Below are 21,216 nucleotides of genomic sequence, written 5' to 3'. Positions count from 1 at the left end.
ACTGGCTCTCTGACATCCCCCCAGGGATCCCGGATTGCAAGAGGGCACAGGCCAGGCCAAGGGACCCCACCAGTGCACGAATCCATGCACCAGGCCTCTAGTAAGGAATATTTTTCTAATCACAGGGAGACAGCACAAAGTTGACAACAGGTAGAAAAAGATAACTTCAGCTCTAGGAAAGTACTGTCCAATGCTATTTTCAGTGTATGAAACATTTCACACACTGCAATATGTACACATCCTTTAAATTTCAAAGGGAAGAATATTCTGTACTTGGCATCTACAGGTGGTCTAGCTACCTCTAAGGGAATAAAAACAAAGGTAGGAAAAGTAATATAGTTTGAATGTCAACTGTAATTAAAAATTAAAAAATACAAAAAATAGTAAAAATAAACATTAAAAGTAATATAGTAAAGTATTAGAGAAATCTATTTACTGTTCAGGTGACTGACCATTGTTATACCCATTTGCTTCAAATACAATTTTATGACATCTTTTCTTTGGAGTGGAGGAATTGTTTATTTTGCCAATGTAGATGACAAAAGAAAAGTACCTATGATAAAACTTCTTTATTGGATGACAAACAGTTTTCCTGAGAAAAAAAAGTAATTTCAAATGGTTTCACGAAGCAAGGGGCAAACTCTTGAGAAGTCTAAGCAACACTATTCCAAAGCACAGGAGAGGTAGGCTGCAAATCCAATTTGGCAATTAATCACATCCCCCTGCACAGTCATCTTGAAAAGCCAAACTGAGAAAACACTGCTATTTCTCAGTGCATATGAAACCGTTACAAAGGAGACAGATTACTTCAGCAATAAAACACTGCCACAGCCAAAATTTAGCAGAAAATGATAGTACAGTGAAAATCCAAGGTAAAGTAAAATTTTAGTATTTCACGGGACGATACTCTATATATTTCTACGGTGATGAATTACTCCTAGAGAGAATCTAATTAAGGAAGAGAATCATGACTCATTTAATTAATATAATACCCTTTTTAGCTTTGAAGACAGCGGAGTCAAAACTGTATGTTTTAAAAGGTCCTACATACTCAAGCGATCATTTCTGCTTCTAAAATGCTGCCAAAGGCCATGTCCTGTCCAAAAGAATGTGAGTACCTTATGAGTTCATTGCAGATTTATAAATTTTGCTTTAAATATAGAGGCAAGAGTATGAAGTGATGTCAAAAGCAACTTTACTGTGAAGAGTCCCTGAAAAGAGCCCATTCATATGAAGAATCCAGAATCGGTTACTAAAAAACAGAGAATGTGTTTTTTAGTAACCAATTCTGGATTCTTCATATGAATAAGGTCTAAAATATCCATTCAAAACATTATATTTTAAAACTATCTTTTGCCTGTATTGCAACCAGTTTAAAACTGATACATGTTTCATTGAAGAATAATGGTGTCAGCAGTCACACACAGCCTGCAATGCCACCTGCATGTTGCAATTTTGCTCCTGCCTGACTTCCTTCCCACCCAAACACTGACCTACTCACTCTTACTTCTGCCCAGATCGGTAAGTGATAAAAAAAAAAAAAAAGAGCAATAAACTACCTGTCGGTGCAGAAGGTCAAACTATGGAAGCCAGAGGTAATACAGAATTAACGCATAAAATTGGGACAGCAAAACCCTCCCTCAAAGTGTAATTATAAGGTTTAAATGAGATAAACATAGAACTTGGAGCCTAGCATGTAGGTGCTCAGCAATGGTTCCCGTCCCAAACCTTCTTCCTGTTTATGCCTGGTTCACCCAGCTTGTAGTCTCCTGGGTTCTTTCCCTCCTGCTGTTCCCTTCCAGCGATATAATCCACCATTTCTACTTAGGCAAGTCCATAGTATTAGTGGAAGAAACTGATGCCGTCTGTCCAAAATAAGTTTTACATTTCTTGCTATCCTGCTAATTCACAAACATGTGTATATTCTCTAGCATATATAATTTCTACAGGTAAAATTCTGATTTTTCTATAAAATAACAAACTCAAACCCCGAATATTCATTTAAAAAATTGAGGGCAAAAGCTCTTATTCTAAAATAGTTTGAAAGCTTAAAAAGTAATAATCTAGAAAACAGGATTGAATGGTGTTGCCTTTAACAATGACACTCATGAGGCGTTACTTTATGAATAACATCATGGGAAGGGTAGCTTATCCATTGTTGAGTACATATGTATTTTAAACATTAAAGTTCCCTCCTACTTTAATATTAAATATGCTAATGGTATCTAGGGCAATTAAGGGGTTTCACAGTAACACAGGCTTTGGGTCACATCACTAAAATTATAGAAAAACATGAACATTAGATCTCCCAAATAAAATATTCTGGACAGATATATATTATATATTTATTGAACATAGAGACAAATAAAAGCTAATCAGAACTGAGGCTTCATTTTCCTGCTAAAACTGCTAAGCTTACATTAAACTATTTCTTTGTTTCACCTACCATTTCCGGACGAGCTTCTTATAAGCCTTTTTAATATCAGCCTGAGTGGCTCTTCGGCTGACCCCTAGGACTCTGTATGGGTCAAAATCCAACGCAGACAGAATTTGCAGGATCAGAACCAGAACTATCAAGAACTGCCAGGAAATGCTCAACTTTTTCACTTCCATTTCTCTTCCTTTCCAGAGCTGAAGTAACTGAAGAGGCAACAAGTTTCAGCGGTAGAAACCTGGACAGTCTTCCTTTTTTGGTAAAGGTGTAAGATACACAGATGAAAAACAAAACAAAGGAAAGGTATTTTGCAGGAAAAGTGGCAGGCAGTTTGACTGTATTTAAAAAAAGTGAACAACCTCACTACTATTTACATCACAAATAAGAACTTTATACAACGACTATAGATGAAAAGATGAGCAATAAGAGTAGCAACTCTCCAGAATCCTTGGATTAAAAAAGCTTTAGAAATGACTAAAAATGAATAAGATGAAGAATAAGCAAATGTGGGAAGACATATATGAAAATCAAGGCGACTACATCTCAAATACAGTTTCACTTATTCTGACAATAACAGTGTAAACTTAAATTACGAGGCTTAAGAATACCCCACTTAGTATATGCTAAATAAATTCATGAAATCATCAGATATACCATGTGCAAATCACAAAATGAGATAGTTGTGGCTTCCTTGGGAGTTAAATAAGTATAAATACAAAAGGAAATACTCTTAAAAAAATGGTGCAATTATGATTTAATATGCTCCAATTCTGTTCTTTCTCACCAAGCCCATTAGAACCAAAAAATGAAGCTGCTCTTTAATTTGATCATTAGCGATAAATGGAAACCTCAGGAAACGCTCAACTTTCACTTCCATTTGAGAAAAAGTTGTGAGAAAAAAATTAGTTTTCCATGTGAAGGGAAATTAATAACAAAGACTGCAGACCAGACATGGTTCTCAAATATTAAAGCTCCATCTCTGGTGAGTGCAGTGACTGAATTCATCGTGGGTTTTGGGGATGATCCTGGCTGGTTAATGAACACGGTAGTGCTGTATATAACCTACAAAATTTTTCCAAGGGCCAAATTTACCTTGACTTCTCATAAATTAAGTTTTAAGGTTCAAGTGTCTTATTGTGGTACCTCTAACAGCGGTGGATTCTGACAGGTAGAAGTCTAAGTGCTGCTTGAGAGTCCTCACAAAATTGACTAACCCGATGGCCAACGTTTGGGACTGCATGCATGCTGAATAAAAAAGGAAAACCAGTGTCTTCCTCGTTCAGGCAACCTATAACCTACTCTGTCCTCCAAGACACGCACAGCCCGCTAAGAATCCGGATGGGGATGTAAGCTACTGGTTAAGCACAGGGGCTCTGGGATCAGCATAAGACTGGGATCCATCCCCCACCACGTTATGACCTTGGGCAAGTTACTTAAATCTGTGAAGCCTCAGTGTCCTTATCCAAAAAATGGGGGCGAAGAATACCGTCTTGAAAGGATCAACCTGGGAGTTAAATGTATGTAAAGTATTTACTGGGCACAGGGTCAAGTCAATCAGTGGCACTTGTTATCATTCTTTTTCTATCGGGCTGTGCAATCACGCCTTATTCAACTGTGTCAGTCGCCTCCATTAAGAGGGCCCAAGTGGCGGGCCCAAGTGGCGGGGGCTGTGAAGTTCTTTTGCAGGCAGCTGGCCGGTGCCGGCCTCAGGGCAGGAAACCACCTGCCCAACAGGTAGGCAGGCAACCGCCCTTGGGCCATATCCCCTAAACCAGGCAGCCGCTCCGCAGACACGCTCGGAGTCTGAGCAACGCCTCGGGCTCTCGCCGGAGATCGCAACCCTCCAGGAGACGGTCGCCTCCTCCGCTGCCCGCCGAGAGCCGTGGGCTGGGCCCTGTCGGCTCCCGATGCCCCCCAGGCCCAGCAGGGACCCGGAACGAAGAGGAACCGAAGGGAAATAGCCGAGCCTGCCCGGCCCCGCCGCGTCACGCCGGGAAGGAGTTACCGGGAAAGGGCACCGGCCTCAAGGGCTGCAGAGTCCCAGGTCCAGTTAGTCCTCTGGCCGGGTGGCTCTGGTCCACAGCAGCCTGCGCTCGCCAGGGCCTGGGGAGGGGAAGAGGGAGAGGGACAAGTCTGAAGGGAGTCACGTGGTACTTAAAGGCCCAGCGCATCCAAGGCAAGGACTGAATATGTGGAAGGCTTCTTGTTCGCAAGTGTATTTTGACCCTGGCCACACGCCGTCCGCGCGTGGACCTAACGCGGTTACCATGGGGACGAGGAGCGCTCTTTGGCTGGATCAAAAGGGATGATCGTAACCAAAGAGGTCAAAACGTGCCTGCTAGCTAGGCTAAGTCGCGGTGCAAGATGGGATGCCAAGGAGACCTCCCCGATCCAGGGAGGAGTTTCCAGTGCTACCAGGAGATGGCCTGCTCTAGCAACAGTTGCTAGGGTGGGGAAGCAATCGCTGGTCCCGCTTCTCTTTAAGCCTATTCATAGAATCCTAGAGCGTCAGAGTTGGAAGGACCTTAGGGATTCTCTCTAGTCTAACTCCTCCATATGCTGATGGGAAGACTGAGGTCCAGAGAGGGGCAGGGACCTTCCCAAGGCCTGGAACCCAGGACTATTAAACCCATTTACCCCAAAGCCAGCTCCACCTTAGTGCCAGCCCCTACCCTTAGCACGGGAAAGGGATGTATGGTGGTGTTGGGGAGAGGGAGAGGCACAGGTGAAGAGGGGAAACTTTCATTGAGCCAATGAGATAGGTTCTTTAGAGATATAAAGAGATTTCATATCCCCACTGCACTGTTTTTTTAAATATATTTTTATTGATTTCAGAGAAGAAGGAAGGAGAGATAGAAACATCAATGATGAGAATCATCAATTGGCTGCCTCCTGCATACCCCCTACTGGGGGTTGAGCCCGCAACCCAGGCATGTGCCCTTGACCGGAATCGAACCTGGGACCCTTCAATCTGCAGCCAGATGCTCTATCCACTGAGCCAAACCAGCTAGGACCCCCCCCCTTCACTGTTTTTATTTATTTTTATGTCCTTTGCATTTATCACCATCTAACATACTACATCTTTTATTTTATCACTAGGGGCTCAGTGCACGAATTCATGCACCTTGAAAAGAACTGTGGGCCAAGAGGCTGCAGGGGGCACAGGGGCGGGCCTCGGCTCATCCTCTGCACCCTGGCTGGCCCCTCCCGCTGTAACCCCCCCCACCCCCCCCCCCTCGTCTGCTGGCAGCCCTGCTCCCGCTGCTGCTCCCACGCGCTGACGTCACGGAGCAATTGCGAACGGGGCTGGCACTGGCAGCAGGTGCGAGTGCAGGGTGGGACTGTGGCACGCAAGGCAGCAAAGAATTTTCAGTAACCACCAGAGGCTTGCCCTGATGACAGCGACCAGTGCCCTGCCTTGGTCTGGCGCCCCTACTCACTTGCTCCACCATCTCCCTCCCACCCCCCCACCATGGCCAATGCCCGCCATGTTCTGCATGCGCCCCCTGGTGGTCAGCGTACATCATAGCGACCAGTTGTTCTATTGTTCAGCCATTTGGTCTATTTGCATATTAGCCTTTTATTATATAGGATTTGTTTTCTCTCACTGGAATATAAGCTCCTAATGTCAGGGCTTTTGTTTGTATGTGGGTGTTTTTTTTCTTGGAGCTTGCATAAACCTTGACACAGACAGGATTGCAATAAATATTTGTGGAATAAATGAATGAATGGGGCTGAGGTTTTGCTGCTCAAGAGTATACATTCTACCGAAACCGGTTTGGCTCAGTGGATAGAGCGTCGGCCTGCGGACTCAAGGGTCCCGGGTTCGATTCCGGTCAAGGGCATGTACCTGGGTTGCGGGCACATCCCCAGTGGGGGGCGTGCAGGAGGCAGCTGATCGATGTCTCTCTCTCATCGATGTTTCTAGCTCTCTATCCCTCTCTCTTCCTCTCTGTTAAAAATCAATAAAATATATTAAAAAAAAAAAAAAAGAGTATACATTCTAAGAGTGTGGACTTGGAGTCAGGTTCCAGTGTAAATCTTTCCCGCCTCTGCCACTCACTACCTCTGTGATTGTGACCGGTGACGTCACTTCCTCGAGCCCCAGCGTCCACATAGGTAAAGTGGGAGCAAGTACTTCCCTGGTAGTACCGTAGTCAGGGATAGATGAGGTAATGTAATGTAAAGTGGCTGGGACTCAATAAACTGGAGCAATTGCTTTTCAAATGTGGAAATGAGCGGTGCAAACTGGGAGTTCAAAAGAGTAGATTTCGATCCGTGTTTTTCCTTTGTGGGAGGGTGGAAAGATGGGAAGGGAAGAGAAGGGAAGGGGAGACCATGTAAGGTGGGCCTGGTTGGATGAGACGCGAGTTTGGAGCAGTGAACGATGAGAAACGGGCAGGGGGGCGGCAGATTTATGGTTTTAAGGGGGGCAGAGGAGGGGCCTCTAAGGACAGACCGTGGCTCCAGGCACAGCAGTGACTAGCAGCGTGACCCACCCGGCCTCTGTAAAAGCGAGGGGTCTTGAATGTTGGCCAGGGGCCAGCTGAAGCGCCGCGCGTGCGTGCTTGGGGCGGGGCGTTGGCGCGGGGGTGTATCCCGGGGCGGGGCAGGGATCGGAGGCGGAGCCTGGAGGGGGCCGGGCCTGGGGGCGGGACCTTGGGGGTGAGGGAGACTCGGGGGCGGGTCCTGGGGAGGGGGCGGGGCGCGGTGGCCGAGGCCGGAAGCTGACGGAGGCGGCTGGGGTCCTAGCTGTCGGCTCGCCATGGACGAAGCTGACCGGCAGGTTCTGCGGCGGTGCCGGGTGCAGCTGGTCCGGGAGCTGCAGGTGGCCAACCTTTGGGACGCTCTGCTGACCTGCGAGCTCTTCAAGCCCGACATGATCGAGGACATCCAGGTGCGTCCCGCCCCTTCCCAGCCCGCGACCCCCACTTCCCTTGCCGGGCGCGGACTTCAGTCACTGAAGGGGACTGCGAGGCCGCGCGGAGAGGGTTGCTGGAGCCACAACGTAACTTAATGGCCGAGATCCCCCCTCCGTGCCAACCAGTACCCTACCCCCTTTAGGAAACCGTTGTGGGGAACCTGGTTTTTCTTCACGGCAGCGAGCATTGCCCAGCCGAATCGAACAGTCCCAGACACTTTGAGGGCGCGCCTGCACATCAGCTGCACTGTTGCTGCTGCAGCGCTTTTGCCAGCAGGAGGCATGTTTGTTTCCCTCCTCTAGCATGGAGGTCCACAGCATCCACTTGGGGGACAGATTGCCTGGCACCCTGTCCTTGGGCAAGTCACCCTCTTTTTTTTTTTTTTAAATATTTTATTGACTTTTTACAGAGAGGAAGGAAGAGGGATAAAGAGCTAGAAACATCAATGAGAGAGAAACATCTATCAGCTGCCTCCTGCACACCTCCTACTGGGGATGTGCCCCCGCAACCAAGTTAGGTGCCCTTGACTGGAATCAAACCTGGGACCCTTCAGTCCGCAGGCTGACGCTCTATCCACTGAGCCAAACCAGTTTTGGTGGCAAGTCACCCTCTTTGAGCCAGTTTCCTGGGCTGTGAAATGGGGACATTAGTACTGCCCTGAGGGCTAAATGAGATAACGGGTGTGAAACAGTAGCGTGTCAGCCACAGAATAGGGGCTCACGAGTTGTAGTTGGCTGTGCCCTGTCCTCCTTGGCCAGCCCCTCATGCATGAAGTTTATGTTTTGTGAGGGGTTTTGGAGATGAACGGCCTTATGCAGGTAATGGAGGGAATAATGACAGACATTGGAGGTTCTCTTTAAAAGCACTTTCTTAGCTGCCATATTGGACAGCGCAGACAAAGAACATTTCCATCATCTCAAAATGTTCCCTTGGACAGTGCTGCTGAAGGAACTTGAGGACAGGGTGGTGTCTTATTCCTGTGGATCCTGCGGAACTTGCCCAGTGCTGGGTCTCAAAGGACAACCAGCAGATAACCAGTATCTTCTTGCTCCCACCCCACTCCCTGTCCCAGTGACCTGCCTCTCCATCCCCACACCTGTCAACCTTAACCATTTCTCAATCTTCACCGTCCACCCAATCAATGGCCAGGTCCTGTCCATTCTCCTTCCTTATTTCTGTGGTCTGTCCTCTCATTTCTCTCTTCCAGCTGCACCATCTTTGCCACCACCCGACCCCAGGCAGACTCACTCCAGTGGTGTTGGGGCCAGACCTGGCTGTGGCTCACTCCCTTCGTTGTCCTCCCTGCCTCCAGGATGAATTTTTTAAAAGGCAGATCTGATTCTGTCACTCCCTTCTTAAAACGTTTCAGTGGCTTCTCACAGCTTCCTTGGCATGACCACACAAATGCCTCATCCCTCACTACTGTTCCCCAAACCAACTTTTTTTCTCTTTTTTTAAGGCAACACATAATTTATTTTCTTACCTTCCTGGCGGTCAAGGATCCAAAGTGAGTCCTAAGTGGTTAAAATAAAGGTGTCAGCAGGGCTGCCTCCTTCTGGAGGTTCAGGGGAGAATCCATTCCTTCGAGAGGCTGCCAGCATTCCTTGGCTTGTGGCTACATCACTCCAGCCTCTGCTACCATCATTACATCCTGCTATTCACATCCTAATATTCTCTAGGGCAGTGGTCGCCAACCAGTGGTCCGTGAGGTCCGAAAGGTTGGTGACCGCTGCTCTAGGGCCTCAGCTAAGATCCCCTGCTGGAAGTCTCTCTGACCATTGAGGACTGAGTTGGATGCCCCTGTACTCTCCCAGTCTGGGGGCACATCTCTCTTTGCTGTGTCATTATTGATTTATCTGTGTGCAGTCCCCACACGATGTTTGCTCCTTGAGGACTGAGATTGTTCCCTGCTGTATTTTCAGCACTTAGCACAGCACTGGGCACATAGTAGATGCCTCCAAAATACTGAATGAATAGATAAGCAAAGGCAGGCTCACTTTTTGCCCATATGGCTGATTGTTTATAGATTTATGCTATCTGGGAAATAGGGGGACAAGGTGAGAGTCACAGGAAAGTGTGTGAGTAATAAATAGTGCCATGTGTTTCTTTCCAAACAGAGGGCAGGCTCTGGGTCTCGGCGCGATCAGGCCAGGCAGCTGGTCATAGATCTGGAGACTCGAGGGAGTCAGGCGCTTCCTCTGTTCATCTCCTGCTTAGAGGACACAGGCCAGCATAGCCTGGCTTCATTGCTGAGAACGAGTAGCCAAACAGCAAGGCGGGATCCGGAAGCCATCAGACCCCCGGACCTCAGGCCTGTGGTGGTCAGACCAGAGGAGCTAAGAGTAGTGAAGCAGGATCCGTCGAAGCTGACCCCAGGCAGACTCACTCCAGTGGTGTTGGGGCCAGAGGAGCTCTATCCACAGGTTCTCAGACCAGGCGTGCCCAGGCCGGTGGACATTGGTGCTGGAGGATTCAGTGATATCCGTGAGTACTGAGAGAGGTGGGCGTGACCACTGGTACAGCCGGGCAGGCTGAAATTCAGAATTTAATTTTGGTTTTGCCTTTCTGAATACTCATAGGGGATGGGTGGAATATTCTGGTAAGTCTACAGAAGATTTAATTTTGGGAGCCCCTCCTCTGAAAAGCATGTGTTCTTTTCTAAATGGGTACTTTCAAATGACTCGTCTTCTGCTTCACAGATTCTTTCTTCTATTTGATCAAGTCTGAGATTGATGTTCTCTGTTGCATTTATTTTATTTTATTCATTGTATTCTTCAGCTCCAGAGTCCCTTGCCCTTCCCCTGTTGGACCCTGACATTCATGTTTTCCCTCTTTGTCTCTCTCTCCAGGTGCTCATGGGAGACGGAGGGGAAACGCTGATTTGGTGAGCATTCATATGATTTGGGGCCAGTTGCATTGGTTTTGGGCCCTCTTGCTCCTTACTCCCCAGGCCCTTCCCTGCAGCTGTGTTGGGAGCTCAGGGAACCCAGCCCAGCTGGAGAGAGGGTCCCAGTCCCAGGTCCCTACAGCTTCCTGACTCTGGCTCAGCTCTTTCTGGAGCAGGTTGGCCCACACTGCCGTTTCCTCATCTGTGAAATCAGGGGGTCAGAATCGGCTGTGGCACCCACCCCAGACCGAGTCACTCACTTGCTTATTCACAGCATTTATTGTGTGACTCCTGGATGCCAGCTCTGGCCTCTGTGCTGGGATACCGTATATGTTTCTAGGAAGAAATATATAAGAATAAAGAGTGTTACGTACCATAAACACAATGAACAGGCTGATGAGAGAGAGGATTACACGGGAAATGCTGAGCCTGGGGAGGAAGTGGTGTCAATGCTCCGAGGTGGGCCTGGGCACGAGCCTGCCCACAGAGTCACCCACAAGATTCTCAGTGCTCCCCTGCACTGGATGGTTTGTAAGGTCCTTTGGGGGTGCGTGTCTGTGGTGTTGGATTTCTAAGCTAGCAGCTCCCACCCCTGAGCACGGTAGTGAGAACTGATCACCCCCACTTTGAGCTATTTGAACATCACACCCAGTGCTCCCCTAAGTCTGCTTTGCAGTCTGTTTGCTGAGCCCTGCGATGCTGGGCGTAGACCCCGCTGCTCCTTCAGAGGCAGGACAGACCCCTTTTCTGTCTCACTGCTCCCGACTGCCCACCACCCGAGTGAAGCCCAGGGGCCGCCTTCCCGCCTTCCTGCCTGGTGAGTGCAGTGAGACCCCGGTTTATGTTGGTCCCTGTGCTTGGCAGGCGTACGTCCTGAATGCAGACCCCTGTGGCCACTGCCTCATTATCAACAACGTGAACTTCTGCCTTAAGTCGGGCCTCAGCACCCGCACCGGCTCCCACGTGGACTGCGAGAAGCTGCAGAGACGCTTCCGCCTGCTGCACTTCGCGGTGGAGGTGGAGAGCGATCTGACTGCGAAGGTACGGCCCCTGTCCTTGCAGAAAGGCGGGCGAGGCGGGGCGGACTCCCTGCGAGGGACCCTGAATGCAGGGGACTCCCCAAGACTAGCCCTTAGGTCTGTAGGACCATGAGAGGCAATGTTGCCCAGTGGTTTCCAGTTTAAGCTTCAGACTCAGAGAGCCCTGGGTGGAGGACTGGTCCTCCCGGTCCCTGTGGGTGACTCCCAAGCCCCAGTTTCATTGTCTGGACAGCAAGAACAGGATTCACCTCCTAGGGCAGTGGTCGGCAAACTCATTGGTCAACAGAGCCAAATATCAACAGTACAACGATTGAAATTTCTTTGGAGAGCCACATTTTTTAAACTTCAACTTCTTCTAACGCCACTTCTTCAAAATAGACTCGCCCAGGCCGTGGTATTTTGTGGAAGAGCCACACTCAAGGGGCCAAAGAGCCGCATGTGGCTCGCGAGCCGCAGTTTGCCGATCACTGTCCTAGGGTCGCTGTGAGGGTGAAGAGAACAGTGCCCAGCACAGCACCTTTGCCCCAAGAATGGTGGCTGCTGTGACGGCTACGAACGTCATTACTCCGTGTTGGCCCTGGGAGCAGGGACGGTGCTCTGCCCAGGGGCCCGGATGGTGTCTGACTCACCTGCACCCTTCTCTCTGCAGCAAATGGTCCAGGCTCTGGTGGAGCTGGCGCGGCGGGACCACGGGGCCCTGGACTGCTGTGTGGTGGTCATCCTCTCTCACGGCTGCCAGGTAGGGGCCTCAGCTTCCCGGGCCGGCTGTGGGAGTCCTCCCCGGCTTCTTGGCTTTGTGACCAGCGTTCTTGGTCTTCTAGGCCAGCCACCTCCAGTTCCCGGGGGCTGTTTATGGCACAGATGGAGCTTCGGTGTCCGTGGAGAGAATCGTGAACATCTTCAACGGGACTGGCTGCCCCAGCCTGGGAGGGAAGCCCAAGCTGTTCTTCATCCAGGCCTGCGGGGGAGGTAAGCGGGCCCTCAGCCTCCCCGCGGAAGGAGCTGGTGGGGAAGGAGCCGCCGCCTGCCTCCTGCTCCGCCCAGCCCCTCACCATATCCAGGGGGTCTCTCCAGGCGGGCAGAGGGCCCCAGACATGGTCGCTGTTTGAGTGGCAGCACCTGCATCTGCCTAGAGTAGGTGTCAGCTCTGTCCAGCCTTTCGAGGTCTCAACGCAGAGGTTCCTGCAGCCTGAGACTTGACAAAAATAAACAAAGTGGAGGAGAAAGAAAAACTCCTTCAGCCCTGGCCGGTGTGGCTCAGTGGGTTGGAGTGTCACCCTGTACATTGGAAGGTTGTGGGTTTGATTCCCGGTCAGGGCATGTATGTAGGTTTCGGATTCAATCCCTGGTCGGGGCATGCACGGGAGGCAACCGATCGATGTTTCTCTCTCACATTGATGTTTCTCTCTCTGTCTATCTCTCCCTTCTCCTTTTTCTAAACATGTCCTCGAGTGAGGATTAAAAACAAAAAGAAAAAACTCCTTCATTTTCCTTGTTGTCATTCTGAGCTCCCTCAACCAGATCTCCTTCCCGCTACTCCCGAGAAAGGGAGGCCAGCCTTCTGGGAGAGTTAGCCTGTCTTCCAGCTCTGTGCCCGCCCCAACACCCATTCTCAGTAGCACGGAGGATCTTTGGAGTCCTCTGTGGGGCCTACAAGGCCCTTGGTGATCCGGCCCCGGCCACTTTGCCTCCCCAAGCCCGGCATGCTGTGCCTGCCCAGCGCCGCTCAACCTTCCCGGGATGCCACAGGCTCTGGCTTGCTCCTCTGCCTTCCCTTGTGCCATCCTCTGCCTGGTCTCCTGGCCAACTCTTGACCATCCATCTTTCTGGTTAAAACTCACTGTCACCGCCTCCAGGAAGTCTCCCCTAAACACCTGCTTCCTCCAACCTCAGGGTTAGCTGGCTCTTGTGCTCGGCCGCTCCTGTCCTTCCCTGTCACAGCACCTTCTTGAGGTGTTGAGACAGCCTCATGCCCTGGTCAGCTCTCCCAGGGCAGGGGCAGGCCTGTCTGCCCTGCAGCTGGGTCCTTGCCTGGCACAAAGCTCACAGTTCGGTTGCATCTCATGTAGATTCTAATTATTTGAACTTGAAATAGAATAAAAATATTTGCGAGTGAAATCTGAAATAATGTAGACTCCCGCCATGAAAAAACAAACCAAAACAACTCGCTGGAATGCAGCTAGCTGCCTTTGGAGTTCTGGTCCCTGTGGAGTCCCCACAAGAGCTTGTGATTACCGCTGTGGCCTCATGGGGGCGGCCTGTCAGCTGAGAACGGAAACAGACTTGTCTCCCATCTCTCAGCGTGTCTGGCAGGGTGTCCTGTTGACATGCAGCAGGAAGTCTGTCCTGGATTCTGGTTGCTATTTTAGAGTTCACTGTTGTTGCAATGTAAAACCATTTAAAATCCTCTAACACTCTTCACGGAGAGGCAGTGCGGGCACCAGGGCGGAAGCCGTGTCCAAGTGGGTAACTTTGGTGTGGAGGGTTAGTAAGTAGCATGGTGCCGGTGACACCGCGTGGCGATGCCCGTGGGGGACGCTGAGCGGCCTGTACGGTTAGAGCTCCTGCCGAGAAGGCTGGAGGAGGCGCAGGATGCTGCAGTGCTTGTGATTTCAGGTGCACAGCCGACAGCTCCTCTCACCACTGTATGTCCTTGCTTAGGGGGAAGGCGTTAGTCCCGCCTCCCGGGGAGTTCTGAATTTGAAATAGAACCATATACAAGTACCTGTGAGTGAAATTTGGTCGAGGCTCCTTCAGAACAGAGCTGTGCATACAGTGCATAACCCGGGAGCTAGGCTTTCGCATCAGATTTGTAGAATGAGGATGACACGTGAATACACACGGCTAGCGTCCCCTGTCCGACCCACTCGTTTCCCCCCAGAGTCCCCTCTCGATCCTCTTGTCACAGTCAGTCCCTCTGCCCACCTCTGTCTCCTTAGGCCATTCTTAGTCATCCCCCACTGTCCACTGAAGTGCCCCCCCACCCCCGCACCCGGCGGCCCCGGTGGCCCCAGCCGCAGTCCCGCCTTCACATCTCAGGTCCCCTCTCCTGGTCCACTCAGGTCAGTCTCAGATTCTAGAATCTCAAACAAGAAAATAACCAGGTGCAGCGACCTGAGTAAGCTGCAGTCCAGCTTCCACCCCCTCAAGCCCCCTTTGCAGGCGTGGGGGCCTCCCTGGAGGACAGCAGGGGGGCTGAGAGGCAGGAGGATAGAAGGCAGAATCCCGGCCCCTGCCCACGAGCTGTGAGAACGCAAATTACCAAGTTTCTGAGCTTTACCGTGTGGGGTGAGGGGTCAGCAGACGTTGGAGTTGTTGTTATGGGGTTACCAGAATCATCTCTGTCTCATCTTTGTTCCTGCAGACGGGACCCCAGCTTCCTGGGTGAGCTGTGACCTCCCTCCCTCCTTGCTATTTCCCATCATAGGTCGAGCCACCCAAACCGCCTGCCGTTTTTCCCACCAGGACTGTCCTCCCGTCTCACATCGGAGGCTGGGTCCCAGTCCCCTCCTCCAGACACCCCGCCCTCAGGGACCCTCTGGCCACTCCGCCTTTGCCTCCCTTTCCTGAAGCCCTTTCAGCTGCCTTCTTGCAGTGACCAGCTTGTTTTCCCTTGCAGCATGTCCCAAAGGCCCGTCCAAGCTGTAACATGTATCAGAAGTTCCTTCCCATTTTTTAAAAAAATATATTTTTATTGATTTCAGAGAGGAAGGGAGAGGGAAAGAGAGATAGAAACATCAATGATGAGAGGGAATCACTGACCGGCTGCCTCCTGCACGCCCCCTACTGGGGATTGAGCCCGCAACCCAGGCATGTGCCCTTGGCTGGAGTTGAACCTGGGACCCTTCAGTCCATAGTCCGATGCTCTACCCACTGAGCCAAACCAACTAGGGCTCCTTCCCATTTTTAAGGCTGAAATAATGTGACTTGTTTTTTTAATGACATACAATTGGCTATTTTAACCATTAAGTATACAATCCAGTGGCATGGAGTACATTCACATCACCACCATCTAATTCCAGAACTTTCTCATCACCCCAAAAGGAAGCTCCGTACCCTTCCCCGCCTCCTCCCCGCCCCTGGCGACAGCGGACCTGCCTTCCTCTCTGTGGATTGGCCTACTCTGGACATGGAGTCGTGTCCCGAGGCCTCTCGTGTCTGGCTTCTTCACTCAGCACACTCCCAGGTTCATTCACTTGTGCTGTGGACCGGCGCTCCGTTCCTTTCTGAGCCCGAGCACTCTTCCATTCGCCGTCTCTGCCCGTTTCATCTCGTCATCTGTGGGTGGACACGTGCGCTGTTTCCATCTTTGCCTGTTGTGAACAGTCTGGCTGTGACCCTTTGGTACACGTTTTCCTCTGGACACCTGTTTTGAATCCCTTTGGGTGCCTACCTTGTCACTTTCTATAGCTGTTTTTTAAAGTTCTGTATCTTTCCACCCTCTGCCCCCAATTTTACTTAATGAATGTGTAAAACTCTTGTCGTAGACCAAAGTAAAGCGTCTGTTTCGGTTTCCGATGCGTGTTAGCCCAGCTTGAGAACCCCGCACTAGAGGGAACGGGCCTTGGGCTGGGACAGGTGGCATGGAGCCCGAGCTGTGGTCTGTGTGTTTCAGGGACGAGTGCTGTCTGGTTTCGCTCCCTGCAGGGCAGAAAGACCATGGGTTTGAGGTGGTCTCCACTTCCCCTGAGGACAGGGCCCCTGGCGGGAACCCCGAGCCAGACGCCTTCCCGTTCCAGGACCACCCCAGCAGCTACGACCAGCCGGATGCCGTGTCTAGTTTGCCCACACCAAGTGACATCTTTGTGTCTTACTCCACCTTCCCAGGTGAGTGCATCCGCCAGGGGGTCCCCCTATCTGTCCCAGGAGCAGCTGTGAAAGAAAACACCTGGGCCTGAGTCTCGGTTCCCCTCCTGCCACCTGTGTGGCCCCTGAGCAAGTTACTTCACCTCTCTGAGCCTCGGGTCCAGGCAGGCGAGGTGCCTAGGATATAAAATGTATGGAGGAATGCGCCCTGGGGCTTGTGTGCCTCACCGCATCCGGGCCTTGCCTCAGTTTTCTCATCTTTAAAGTGGGAATAATGATCCTACTTGTCACGGGGATTCCTGAGGTGACTGGCACGTCGCTGAGTGCAGTGCCCGGCACGTGCAGGTGGGGCAGGCGTTAGTGTCCTTCCTTTCTGGTCCCTCGGAGGAGTCACTTGACTTCTCTGAGCCTTGGTGTCCTTGTTGGAAAGCTGGAATCAGAGCCAGCATCACGAGGCGGTGGCGAGGATGAAATAAGATCGCAGTGGGACGGGAGTGGGACCGGGCGCCGAGAGGTGGGCCGCCTCTGCTGCATGCGTGAATGGGTCAGAGTCGGGGGGCGGCCCTGCCTGCATGCAGGGGGTGGGGGGGCTCCAACAACGCCCGGCCTTTCTCCTTCCCAAGGTTTTGTCTCCTGGAGGGATACCAAGAGCGGCTCCTGGTACATCGAGACCCTGGATGGCATTTTGGAGCAGTGGGCTCACTTGGAAGACCTGCAGAGCCTCCTGCTCCGGGTGAGCCCCGCTTCCTGGGAAGAAGGGGGAGGCTGCTGGGAGGGCTGGGTGGTGGGGGAGCGCGCAGACCAAAGGTAAAAGATGCGAAACCCCGTCCGCGGCCACACCTTGGCTTGCCACGCGACAGTGCTTTCACTTCTCTAACTCGAGATGTTACTACCTGTGGTGACATTGGCCCCTGAGGCCAAGGGCCACATCCTCCTCGGCTTCTCTGAGGTCCCCAGGCTGACACCTTCCGCTCCCCTCTCCCCCGACGGAGCCGGTCCTCAGCACCGGGGTTGGCTGGCTCAGTGGACAGAGCATGGCATCCCAAAGGCAGGTCGCGGGGCCGTCCCTGCACCCTTTGCCCCACTGCCTGGTCCTATACTCTTGACCCCCCAGAATCATGACTCCTCTTTAGGATGAGGCCCCAGCGAGAGAGCAGGGAGGATGTCCTGATAGGCCCAGCCTCGCTGAGTGAGGTCCCACTCAGAGCAGTGGCTCCCTCTGAGGGTCCCAGAGCACGTGGCCCGCTCTGCTCAGGCGTCTGTGCCGTGAGAGGGGGTGTCTGGGCAGGGACCTCCTGTCTTCTGCGTAGCCTCTGGCTCTGCTTTGCTGAGCAGAGTGGAGAAGAAAAGCCAGGTGCAGGGCCCCATGTGCCATGGGCCGGTGAACTTGGTAAGTTTTGAATTTGGAAATTTTGAATTCTGAGTTTTTTTGAATTTGTGGTTGAGGTGCTTGTTCTTTAACCACCCCCCGCCGCCCAAGGAGGCTGCAGTTGAGCCATTTAAAAGTGCTTCCTTAGGAGACATTCCCCCACCCCTCTGGGATTCCAGACACGGAAGGAATTCTTGGGTGGGTGGAGAGAACTCACAGAGCTCCCTCGTGTTCTCACAGGTCGCTAATGCTGTTTCGGAGAAAGGGATTTACAAACAGATTCCTGGGTGTTTCAATTTCCTCCGGAAAAAACTCTTCTTTAAAACTTCATGACGCCAGGGCCCCCGACCCTGCCTGACCTTTCACCCCCTCACCTTCCTGCTCCCCGCCCGGTGTCTACTGAGGCCTGGGCTTTCCTTCAACTACGGCTGTCCCCTGTGGAAGGATTTTGTGGCCGTTGGGGGTCTGCTCTTACTCAGCTGGTGGCAGACAGGCTCTTAGCAGCTTCCACGTTGGAAACAAGTGACCGACGATGGAGGGAGAGGAGCAGAAGAACACCGTGGACGGCGTGAGGCTCCCCCCACCCCCGACCCCCCACCCCGGGGCTGGCTGCCTGGCTAGCGACCGGGTCTGATCCTTGTATTTCCTCTAGAGCAGGCTTCTCAGCCTCAGCACCCTGACATTTGGGCCAGTACTCCTTTGCTGAGGGTGGGGTGCCGTCCTGTGCATTGTAGGGTGTTTAGCAGCATCCCTGGCGTCTACCCACGAGATGCCTGCGGTGACATTTGCCCCGACTGCCAATCGCATCTCTCTCTGAACAATGAAACCAAAAATGCCTCCAGACACCGCCAGATGTCCCCCGGTGGGCCCCCACTTGAGAACCACTGAACTGTGGGGATGTTTTAGCTACAAACAAACCAGCATCTCTTAGATCAGCGAGTTTGGGACTACTGGGGTCTGAACAGCTGCCATCTGTGAATCTTAAATGAAGTCTTAAAAATTATTAATTTTTCCTGCATTGCAATATTCTTAACAAAATAAACCTCAGGTGAATATGGACTCTCTTGTGCCTATTTGCCCCCTCGTTTTGCTTCAACCGTTTGTCCTTCCTTTTAAAGGAGACTTGTTTTTTTCAAAACATTTCATTTGAACCCCACCCCCACCCCATCCCAGGAGGTGACTGGGGTGGGAACCACGTGCTCAGGGAGGTCAAGTGGCTTGTCCAGGGGAACCCCGTTAACCAGCGGAGAGGCCTGGCCGCACCCGGGTCCTCCGAGTCCAGCCTGTGCCTCCAGGTGCCTTCCTGGCCGGAGGACCCTGCACTGCAGGGCGGCCGTGCTGGGGACAGGGACAGGATCGGCCACCCCAGAGAAGGCCCCAACCCTGAGGTTTTTTTTTTTAATGATCCTGATCTGGCCTCTTTCTTGCTTTTAGAGCCTTGGATGTGAGGATGGTTTGCAAATAAGACTCTCACCCAGGTGTGATTCATGTTGTCGTCACTTTATTCTTTTCCTCTGTGACCTATCCATGTGCTGGGAACTTCTGGTGGTTAGTTATTTTCCATCACCTGGGGGGCACACGCAAGAGAACAAGCAGGTTAACCCAGCAGAGCAAAGAGCCGCGCGTGGCAGTGCGCCGGCCGGCTTTCTCCTCCAGGCTCTGCGCTGCTCCGTCAGCCAGAGGCGGCCGGGGTGGAGCAGCGCTCGGCCCGCCCGAGGAGTTCTAGTTATCACAGCTGTCCACCGGCCTGCGTGAGAACTCCTACAAATGATACGCTTTTGACTCCATGTGTTTTGTAAAGGGTTCGAGAGCCCTGAACTTGGTAACAGGCACCGCTGTGTGCATAGCGCTGCTGTAGCCTGTTTTGTGAGGCGGTTTAGCAGCTTTCTCTGAAAACATGTTCACACGCCATCCATGACCCAGAGATGCTGCTGGATGGCTGTAGCAGATGCTCAACCCGTGTGCAAGAATGCATGTCCCGGATGTCCCTGGCGGCCGTGTGGGGGTGGGAACCAGGAAGCAGGGGGAAGCTTCGTTCACTGTATTCTCACTATGGGATATTATGTAGCTGTTCAAAAGGATGCCATAAATATATGTGCTCACGTGTAAATGTGGTATTGTGTTAAGTGAAAAAACTAAGCTGCAGAGCAGTATGAAGAGTAAAATCCCGTTTTTGGTTAGAAGACAATGTGTATAGGTGGCCATAACAAAGTCCAGAAGACGGCACTGTTAGCAATGATGACCTCTGGGGTGGGGATGGAATTGGAGATGCGAGACAAGGGGGACGTACTCCCCCCCTCCCCCTTTTTTGGCGTATTTTTTTACTTGATATACTCGTATATTCTTTTAATGTTTTTGTAAAGAGGATGTATTACCTTCTAAAGTAAAAATAAAAATAAAGTGGTGAATGCTGAAGACTCATGTGTTGCTGTCGTTCAGTGAACATTAGTTGAAAAGGTGACTGCCCTCAGCCACCTGCCTCCTGTCACGTTCCGGCTCTTGCCTTTCCATGGCAACCTCCTGACCTTGACACCTGTCTGGGTTGTCTGGGCTGGTGCTCCCAAGCGCCTGTGGGTGACACCTGGCATGCCGCTGGGCTGTGACTGCTGCAAGGTTTCACCAGCCTCTGCCTCCACCAGGGGACAGCTGGTTGCTTGGTTCTGCCACTCCTGGAACCCGTGACAGGCGTATGTGAACCCAGGACCTCTGCCTCGCCGCCTCGAAAGGCTTTCCTTTCCCGTTGATCCCCTCTGACATCTGGCCATGCCTTCGGCTGTGGCCTCCTCTGTGGTGCTTGTGTCTGTCCCTGGGAACAGCTGATGCTGGGACAAAAACTCAGGACAGCTGCCCTTGGCCTCTGCTTTGGGCCCTCAGGGTGCCGCCAGGACCAGCTGCCCGGTGACTCACGCAGCAGCCGGGCTGGGAAAAGATCCTGGCATGTGTCTGGGAAAAGTCCTCTAAGCATCCTCTGTCCAGCCGGTCGTGGGCCAGGCTCCTTTGAAATGCTGGTGACGCTTTAAAAGCCAGACTCCTATTTCCCTCTGCCAAAACGGAATCGAGCTTTCCCTCGATTTACCCAACACAACACAACACAACACAACACAACACAACAACAAACCCTACCCGTGAATAGCCACTCTGTTCTTGATTTTACACTTTTCTCCAACAAACTTGCCTGGAATCTCTGGTGTCGGTGACACTCGTTGGCAAAGCGGTGCCAGCGGCAGCCGGCTGAGCAAGGAGCCGGCGAGTGTGGATGGGAAACGTGGAGGCAGCCACCTGCTTATTTTGACAGGGCCCGTCTGACGGCGTAGTTTCCCCCTGTGACCACATGCTCATGGCTGCGGTTTCGCATTTGGTTTTATAACAGTGTCACTTGGAGTCAGTGGGATAGTTTTTGAAAATTAAAATAATGAAATCAGATGCCAGTTTCCCCTTCTGTGGGGCTTGGCCACAAACACCCGGCTCCCACTTGCTCTGGCTTCTCAACCCATGGAGGAGTCCTGGCCTCGTTCAAGTCCCATTTCACGGAAGAGCAAACTGAGGCGGGGCGGGGGGGATGCCCGAAGGTGGGTAAAGTGCCCCTAGTCAACATAGAGTGTCCTCTTCCTCCCCAGCAGCCATCACTAGGCACAATGCCCCCTCCTCCCATGCCCCGACATTCCCCAGGCCCACCTTTCTTTTTTTGTTTTGTAATCCTCACCCAAGGATTTTCCCCCCATTGATTTTAGAGAGAATTGAGGGGAGGGGGAAGAGAG

General features: G+C 51.7%; 2 protein-coding genes across 4 annotated transcripts in view; one reads left to right on the top strand and one right to left on the bottom strand.

Moving 5' to 3' along the window:
• Positions 1 to 4,569, bottom strand: part of DNAJC16 (DnaJ heat shock protein family (Hsp40) member C16) — a 30,535-nt gene extending 25,966 nt beyond the window's left edge. For 2 of the 3 annotated variants that reach the window (XM_080657896.1, XM_080657898.1), the window contains exons 1-2: positions 4,440 to 4,546; positions 2,447 to 2,685 (exon numbers count right to left, since the gene is read on the bottom strand). In XM_080657896.1, coding sequence (XP_080514022.1) covers positions 2,447 to 2,613 — 167 coding nt within the window. In that variant the 5' untranslated portion in view covers positions 2,614 to 2,685; positions 4,440 to 4,546. Of the gene's footprint in view, positions 1 to 2,446; positions 2,686 to 4,439 lie in introns of all 3 variants that reach the window. The other variant, XM_080657897.1, reaches the window with a different exon arrangement.
• Positions 4,570 to 7,133: 2,564 nt separating this feature from the next.
• CASP9 (caspase 9) lies at positions 7,134 to 19,871 on the top strand. Its single transcript, XM_080654756.1, has 9 exons — positions 7,134 to 7,331; positions 9,474 to 9,840; positions 10,206 to 10,240; positions 11,108 to 11,284; positions 11,933 to 12,022; positions 12,105 to 12,252; positions 15,931 to 16,110; positions 16,713 to 16,822; positions 17,699 to 19,871. Exons 1-9 carry the CDS (start codon positions 7,200 to 7,202, stop codon positions 17,789 to 17,791), a joined length of 1,332 nt encoding a protein of 443 aa, XP_080510882.1. The 5' UTR covers positions 7,134 to 7,199; the 3' UTR covers positions 17,792 to 19,871.
• Positions 19,872 to 21,216: the final 1,345 nt, after the last annotated feature.

The sequence above is a fragment of the Plecotus auritus genome, assembly GCF_963455305.1.
Source record: "Plecotus auritus genome assembly, chromosome: 2".
Classification (NCBI taxonomy): Eukaryota; Metazoa; Chordata; class Mammalia; order Chiroptera; family Vespertilionidae; genus Plecotus; species Plecotus auritus.
This window is presented reverse-complemented; position numbering and strand designations above follow the sequence as displayed.